Genomic DNA, 8,657 nt, shown 5'->3' with positions numbered 1-8,657 from the left:
TCTGGAGACAGGAGGAATAAACTCGAATCAAACTTCGTGGTAGCTGCTGTTGGGTCATCTGAAATGTGAATTCAATAGAAGGTTGAAGTTGCCCTTTCTATCATCCTTTTGGGGAGTAGGGAAGCGAGCTGCTGAATGCATGTATGACTGGGCAAAGAGCCACCCATGTATCTCGGTGCCGCCACATGAAAATGTCCTTTTTCATCACCTCGTCATGGTAGTGATGATGATTAATGATAATACTCTACCACCTTATTTACGTTTCTGTGTTATTCATTGTTACCCATTCTCTCTCTGACGAGGACCTTACACGTGTTGGTGCTGTGCATCCTGGGTGCAGCAGCTGCAGCGTCCACCCGGGAGCCAAAACTCCTCATATTTCCCTGCACCTCGCGTGGGAGGAACCCTGGGCCGATCGTGAGGCGCTGTCTACCACAAGGGGACGCCTGGTCAGCTCGGTCAGACAGACCCGATTTACAATAACAGCAATAACTCATTTTCTTTCAACCCCTTCATGATTAACCTTTTCACTCCAAAGGTGGATTTTGTATTTTATTTTTTTTATAATTCTTTCACATTAATTTGGTTCAGTTTCAGTTTTTTTTTTTTTACTTCTATTAGTCAGGTGGGAGAAAAAAGACAATGCAGTGGCTCTATAACCTCTCCATGGCACTTTTTCAGGACTGCCATAATATTCTAGTGTTAATCTCTTGCTATTAAAGAGTAGGCTATTGAATTCAGCTTGAGAGAGACGTCTCTTCGAAAACTCTCTCCGTAAGAATGAAATAAAATAGGTCCTCGTAGTGAAAGGACTAATGACTTTTTCCACATTCCCCGAGGGACATCCTGGAATGTAATTATAAAGGATCCTAACCAAGTTTTAGACGTAGAAGCAAATCTAAGACCGGCCCAATCCGTCTGTCACTCATTAAAGTTTTTCAGATACTATGCTCACTCCAGCAGACCTTAGCCACTTAAGCTAAGCCCAGTAATAGGGTAATGAAGCTCCCGCATCTAACTAGTACTTAAAAAAAAAAAAGTCTCCATAAAAGTTACCCATTTTATTATACTCGTGCGAGACCGGGTATTATGTATTAGGCTACTCGCTATGTGTGTGTGTGTGTGTGTGTGTGTGTGTGTGTGTGTGTGTGTGTGTGTGTGTGAATAAAATAATTTGAAAAAATGTCATCCGATTTTAACAAAATTGGCGGAAGGGCTAAGGGTTTGCCACTGAGGAAACCTATTGTTTTCGCCAACAATACGTCAGGGGTCACAGGCATAGGACTATGTCAGACACTGACTTAGCAAAATCTGCTTAAACAGTACCCGATTTAGACCAAACTTGGTGGAATGGTTCGGGTTTAGATAAGAACTAAGTGAATTTGGAGAACATTCAATATAAGGTCAATACCACAGGGCGAAGTCAAACTTCGACTCGTGTCTCCTCGTGTGAACAAAATAACTAAAAATCTTTTAACCTCGTTTGCACCAAACGTGTGGGAGGGCTGAGGGTCAACCAAGGGGTTGACCTACTGTGTGGTATTTGAGAACAATAGCTCAAAGGTTCATGTCATATGACAAATTAACTTTTATCCGATACAGACCTAACTTCTGAAAGGAGTCAGGGTACAACTAGACTAAAGGATTCAGATTTGAAAACAGTTAGTTAAATGTCATAGTTACAGGGAACCGTCAAAGGTCAAGTTTTCATGGCAGGGTCAGCTTAAGCCTTTTCGATCTGAATTAGATCACGTTTTGTAGGAGGAGTCAGGGTAAAATGAAGATGAAGGAATTCTATTTTAAGGGCAGTCGGCGATGGTCAAGGTCACAGGGAAAGTTAAGTGTTCGGCCCATAGACTGATTTGTGGGCGTGCGGTACGGCAGTCTCTGAGTGCTCTTTCTTGCTACAGATATTTTTGTTCTTCGAATTTTGTCACTTCAATATTCACTTAAGTTTCATTATGAAGTGTGGTGGCTGGAACAAAAACGACAATCGCATTTACAAGCAATCTTATGTACAGTTTAAGCCAGCTGTTATTCTTAGCAGAACGTTTTATTTTAAACATAAACCACATTCATACTATCCAACCTACAACACTCTATGTTCACTGAATAACTGCAGTCATCTGATTTGTGTGTGTGTGTGTGTGTGTGTGTGTGTGTGTGTGCAAATGGTATGATAGATAAAGACAGTGGCAGTATTCAGCGGTGAGGAAGAGGCGTTCAAAAAAGCACCAGTTCTGACAAGAATATAAACCTTTGACCTCTTCTTCACTGCTGTAGTTGAGCTTCAGCCCACTCCACCACCCTGTGATGTAAAATACCATTCATTACTTCACACGGCCACAGTTATGAGTACTTCCTAGAATACATCCGAGACAAAAAATTGTTTTCAAGCAAAAATATTAAAGTTTATTCAGAAAAAATAGCATAATCCTACTGAATATAAGAAGGATGGAAAAAAATATCATTGCATATTCGATTTACTTGATGGAAATATATACAGTTCAGACAGGGAAGGCACAAATACAATTCAGTAGTGTCTGATTTGGAACATTTGCTTGGAGGGTTTTCACGGTGAGGATTGCCTAACAAACAACACATTAGCTCATCAACCATAAGTGGTTATTGGTCCATATACAGGTCCCGGTCCATAGGCTGGTGCGGGCCTGTAGGTAGGGTAACGCGCCTCCCCGACGTAGCTGACGTCAGCCACGAAGCCAGAGTCTCCGTCAACGGCGTAGGTGACCTTCTGCAGGCGGCCATCAGGAAGGTTGACAAAGTAGGAGCCTCGCGTCGAGTGCCCCTCACGGTCCTCGCTGTAGCCGTAGTAGTTGCCGAACGCGTCACTCACACCCCAGTCGACGCTGTACACCGCCGGAGCCTGTTGGAGGGGGGGGGGGGTTGTAGGGAAGGGAAGGAGGGGGAAAGAAGGTTGGGGAACACAGATATTATGAAAGATAGTGACGTCGTTAATGGATGTATATAACGAGTATATCCAACATTATAACTAACTTCCAGTTAACTTAAAGATAAAAAAAAAAAAAATTAAAGATAAAAAAAAAAATACTTATACAAATCATTGACGCCTCTGCATTTACGGTTTCTTATATCATTTAAACTTCCCTTGCAGCCAAATCTTTCATGGGAACTAGGTTATTACAAGCCTGTGCAGTTACAAAATAAAGAATAAAGCACAAATGGATCCGGAACACTAAACACCCATTGCTTCATGTACTTAGTCTAAACAAGAATTCAACTTAATATGAATGAACTAATTACTTCTACAACATGTGTTTAATTACGTTCATTATTTTAAGCTTGTACGGTACGTGCGTGTTAATGTTGTAAACAATACTTTAGTGTTGAGTGACAAGTTATAGAGCTGATGATGAAATGCATATAAGAATGAAGACTGTAGAAATTCGAACAAATGTGTCTAACCACCCCCCTACGACTTAATCTGCCCTCTCCATAGAACAGGTGATTATTTTGTCATCATTATATCTCAGACGCTGGCATCTTGTTAAGTAATCTGTAATACGAGTATGTAATGGTGTGCACTTCATTATAATTATTATGGTTACTGACTAGTATACTTCATTAACGTTGCTGAAGACCAGTGGGGTTACCTGTACTGAATAGAAGAGTATTACACACACACACACACACACACACACACACACACACACACACACACACACACGCACATATCTATCTATCTATCTACTTATCAGTCTCTCTATATACTGATATGCAGCCCGCCAAGTTACCTCGAATATAAATTTCTACCCTTTGAATGAAAAGTGAGAAGCCGTGTGTGATATGTAGTTCTTTTTTACACTACAGTTACATTAAAATATTTGTCAACAAAGAAGAACGCAAGCATGTGAGCTGGCAAATTTTGAACATTACTTCCTGCAACGATAGTATAGCAATATCTACAGTATCTACGATCCATTGCCACTAACATTGTAGTAAGAATCAGCAGGTCTGTACGCTGGAGCTGGTGTGTAGCGTGGGAGAGGCCCGTATGAGGACAGCCTGACGGGGCCTGATGACACAACAGCCGCCACAGCCAACACAACAGCAACAGTCTGATTGAAGAAGGGATATTATACGGATGAGGTCAGGTCACAGTGTCATTTTTTTTTTTTTTTAAATGAGAGGAAGAAGGAAACAAAGGACGCGAGCCCGCAATTATTGTTACTACCAAGAGAAAAAACAAATTACGAGAGAGCCAAATTCAAGATCCAATCATTTCGAGATGCCTGGACACACTGCGTTTGAAAGACTGGAGATCATAGGAAGCAGGATATACAGACAGAGGGAGACAGTTCCAGAGTTGACCTGTTGCATAAATGAAGGACTGGGAGTAACGGTTAACTCTTGCATTAGAGGGTTGGACAGAAAAGGGATGAGAGTTTGCTGCTAGACGGGTGCTACGCGCCCGTCGTAGAGGTGTAGGAATGCTTGCAGACAGTTCCGAGGAGCAGTGACCATTGATGTAGTGATAGAAAAGAGATAAAGATGCAACAGTGCAACGAAGAGACAGAGGTTGAAGGGAGTCAGTAAAAGGAGGAGAGTTAGTGAAAAAGCCTTTGACTCCACCCTATTGAGAAGAGCTTTATGTGGGGAGTCTCCCCACACATGAGAATTGTACTCCACACAGGGGCGGATAAAACCACTGTATAGAGTCAACAATTGTGCAGGGGTAAAGAAGGAACAGAGTCGGCTTAGCACACCTAATCTCTTGGAAGCAGATTTTACAAGACATGTAATATGATCTTTCGAAGATAAGTTCCGAGTAAATGAAACCCCAAGCATGTTCAAGGATGATGCAGGATTAAGCTGAATATTATTAAACAATAGTGGGTATACTTGTGGAAGATTTTGTTGGGTTGATAGGTGTAAAAACTAAGTCTTTGATGCATTAAAAACAACCAGATTATTTTTACCCCAGTCAGAGATAAGAGCCAAGTCAGACATTAGGTGTGCCATGGCCTCATCCCTTGTTTGTTGAAGTAACTGCTGAGATGGACGTTGCGGGAACCGAATGGAAAGGTGAAGGGTGGAGTCATCAGCGTATGAGTGGATAGGGTTAGATGTACAGCGTAAAAGGTCATTGATGAATAAAAGGAAGAGAGTTGGTGATAGGACAGAGCCCTGAGGAACACCACTGTTGATAGATCTAGGAGAAGAACAATGGCCGTCTACAACAGCGGCTATAGAATGACCAGAGAGGAAACTATAGATGAAGGCACAGATAGAAGGATAGAAACTGTAAGAGGGCAATTTGGAAATTAAAGAGTTATGCCAGACTCGATCGAAAGCCTTTGAGATGTCAAGTGCAATGGCAAAGCTTTCGCCAAAGTTCCGAAAGGAGGATGACCAGGAGTCTGAAAGGTAGGTGAGAAGATCGCCAGTGAAGCGTCCCTGACGGAATCCATATTGGCGATCAGAAAGAAGGTTGTGATAGGAAAGATGCTTTAAAATTTTTCTGTTAAGAATTGACTCAAAAACTTTTGAGATACAGGATGTTAAAGCAATTGGACGATAGTTAGAGGGTTGGGAATGGTCACCCTTCTTTGGGACTGGCTGAATGAGAGCAAACTTCCAGCAAGAAGGAAAAGTACAAGTTGATAGACAAAGGCGAAAGATTTTGCCTAGGGAGGGATTAAGCACAGAAGCACAGTTCTTGAGAGGAACAGGAGGGACTCCATTAGGCCCATATGCCTTATTAGTAGTGAGGCTTGTGATGGCAGAAAATACATCAGCTGAAGAAATTTTAATGTCAGCCATGAGGAAGTCAGAGGGGGAAAGTGATGGAGGAACAGCACTGGAATCGTCTAAGGTAGAATTGGAGGAGAAAGTCTGAGTGAAGAGATCTGCTTTATCAGTAGAAGAAATAGCTATAGAGCCATCAGAGTAGAAAAGAGGAGGGAAGGATGATAAGGTAAAGTTGTTAGAAAGGTTTTTGGCAAGGTGCCAGAAGGAGAGGGAAGAATTCGAGTTGGAGAGTTGAGAGCATTTAGTACGGATGAAATTATTTTTAGCAGAGTGAAGAACAGACTTAACACGATTCCGGGCAGAAACGTATAAAAGATGTGATTCAGGGATGGGTTGCCTCTGGTACCTATTATAGGCCCTCTCCTTACTGCGGACAGCATTAGAACAAGCGTGATTAAACCAAGGCTTTCTTGCATTAGTCAGAGGATATGAGAAAGGGCTGTATGCTTCCATGCCCAAGAGAATAACCTCTGTAATGCGCAAGGCACACTCAAATGGCTCCTGGCCATGGAAGCAATAATCATTCCATGGAAAATCAAAGAAGTACTGCCTGAAGGCCTCCCAATCCGCAGCTCCAAAGTGACGACGTTTCCTTGGAGGGTTCACAGGCCGTACCGGAGTGATAGGATAGGTTAAGGTGATAAGGTTGTGATCGGAGGAGCCCAACGGAGAGAAAAGATTAACAGTGTAAGCAGAAGGATTAGTTGTAAGGAAGAGGTCGAGTATCTTGGAGCTCTCTCCAAGGTGGTCAGGGATACGGGTAGGGTGCTGTACAAGCTGCTCTAGGTCATTAAGGATAGAAAAGATATAGGCTTGTTCACCAGGTGGATCAGTGAAAGGAGAGGAGAGCCAAAGGTGGTGGTGAACATTGAAATCTCCTAGAATGGCGATTTCAGAGAAAGGAGAATTGGATAGAATGTGTTCCATCGTAGAAGTAAGACAGTCAAAGAATTGTTTATAGTCAGTAGAATTAGGAGATAAGTAAACAGCGCAGATATGTTTAGTCTGAGAATGACAGGAAAGCCTAAGCCAGAGTGTAGAGAATTCAGAAGAATCGAGTTCAGGAACACGAGAACAAGATAAGTCGTTGTGTATATATACACAACAGCCACCTTTGTCTTTGAAATGAGTATAGAGAAAGTAGGAGGATATAGAAAAGGGTTTGCTGTCAGTTGCCTCAGACAGCTGAGTCTCAGTTAGAAAAAGAAGGTGAGGTTTAGAGAAGGAGAGATGGTGTGAGCTAGGCCGTGGTAAACAGCTCTTCTACGCACTCGGATTCAAGGCTGCTTTTCAAGGCACTGTTATAAGCGTTAAAATGTGATACAAATTACTTGAAGTCTTTTGCCTCTAGCAACTACGCCATTGCAAGCTCGATCTTGAAAATGTAACAAATTCCATGGCCTATGCTGGTTGTAAGATTGTTTTAGCGAAATTAAGATCCCCAAACCTTTCCCTGCCCCATCTCAGGATTAAGCTCTTAGTATTGTAGCCAACAATTCATTTTTGTACTTATTGACCACTAATTCAGAATTTAAAAAAAAGGACGTTCTTGTTGATGTCAATCCTACTGTCATGGCAGATTACACTGAGTATCACTTTAGCCTTGGATCAAGCACGTGAACAAGTCAAAACTCTGTTCAGACTACTGGTAATCTCGAATTTCGTTGTAATGATAGTCTAAAATCTGAAAACAGGTTCAAAATCAACACATAAATGTTGGCCTAAGACTTATGTAACACACACACACACATATATATATATATATATATATATATATATATATATATATATATATATATATGGAGCCTCAATGGTACAGTGGTAGAGTGTGCGTCTAGACGCGGGTTCACCTCCCGCCAGAGTTGTAAAAACTCTGGGAAGCGTTCACAGAGCCACTTAATGCTTTGGCGGACATAAGGGGTGCTATGGTGGAACCAGTGTCACATATTAGTATGCTTGCACCCACGCGGGTCGATTACACTTGGTTCACAGACTACACACACATCCAAAGGCACTCCAACATTACAATTACACTCACAAGCACTTCTCACCCTACATACAGTCTCTACCAGACAGCCTAAGGCACTTGGTAGAGGTACATCGGCGGTATCGTCCCTGCTTCGGTAGGGATAGGCCGGTCCTGCGGTGGACACTCAACCCCTGATGATGATTATGATCTATATATCTATCTATCTATATGCAAAGAGAGAGTTAATCGTCATGTTGCTTTCTCCTGAGGGTTTTATTCAGCTTAGGGAAGGCTTTTTGAACTGGAGCGGTTAGGTATAGCTTCAACTGACCCTTCCAATTTGACAGGTCTCTCTTGAGTTAAGACTGTGTGATATCAAGATTTACCTAAAAAGGACGTCTCCAACTCGGGAAGAAGAAGAAGCAGAAGAAGAAGAACAAAAAGAAAAAAGTGGAAGAGGAAGTGGAAGAAGATGAAGAAGAAGAAGAAGAAGAAGAAGAAGAAGAAAATAATAATAATAATAATAAGAAGAAGATGAAGAAGAAGAAGAAGAAGATGAAGAAGAAGAAATGGAAGAAGAAGAAACAGAGGAGGAGGAGGAGGAGGAGGAGGAGATAACAAAAGGAATAATACGAAGCAGAGAAGAAGAGAAGGAGAACAAGAATAAGAACAAGAACACGATAGCAAAGGTAAAAAAGCAGGAGTAGACGAAGCAAAATAAAAAAAAAATAGTAGGAAAAAAAAAAGCCTATCAACACAGGAGGTTATGTAACTGGCTTAAAGGAAAGGCACAGACCTTCATCTTCGTGGTGTGGAAGTTGGTGATCAAGTGACTGGAATCGGCTCCGGTGCCCCTTATATACCCCAGAGCAGGTGGGGGCGGGGAAGGTCTCGACAT

At 41.9% G+C, this 8,657-nt stretch overlaps 1 protein-coding gene across 1 annotated transcript; it reads right to left on the bottom strand.

Annotated features, from left to right (window-relative positions):
* Positions 1–2,611: 2,611 nt before the first annotated feature.
* Positions 2,612–8,657, bottom strand: LOC145403134 (uncharacterized). The gene is made up of 3 exons (XM_080274960.1): positions 8,556–8,657; positions 3,972–4,097; positions 2,612–2,884 (listed from the first exon to the last, which is right to left on the bottom strand). The coding sequence occupies exons 1-3, from the start codon at positions 8,655–8,657 to the stop codon at positions 2,612–2,614; spliced, it is 501 nt and encodes a 166-aa protein (XP_080131086.1).

This window comes from Coenobita brevimanus, chromosome 60 (genome assembly GCF_032717465.1).
Source record: "Coenobita brevimanus isolate Jiangsu-jjx chromosome 60, ASM3271746v2, whole genome shotgun sequence".
Taxonomy (NCBI): Eukaryota; Metazoa; Arthropoda; class Malacostraca; order Decapoda; family Coenobitidae; genus Coenobita; species Coenobita brevimanus.
The sequence above is the reverse complement of the archived record's forward strand: the minus strand, read 5'-3'. Positions and strand labels throughout refer to the sequence as shown.

Coding starts and splice junctions, on each gene's coding strand:
- LOC145403134 (XM_080274960.1), bottom strand. CDS start 8,657: ATGTCGAGACCTTCCCCGCCCCCACCTGCTCTGGGGTATATAAGGGGC. Junction 4,098..8,555: donor TCCACACCACGAAGATGAAG/GTCTGTGCCTTT, acceptor TTCTTCAATCAG/ACTGTTGCTGTTGTGTTGGC. Junction 2,885..3,971: donor CTGCTGATTCTTACTACAAT/GTTAGTGGCAAT, acceptor CCCCTCCAACAG/GCTCCGGCGGTGTACAGCGT.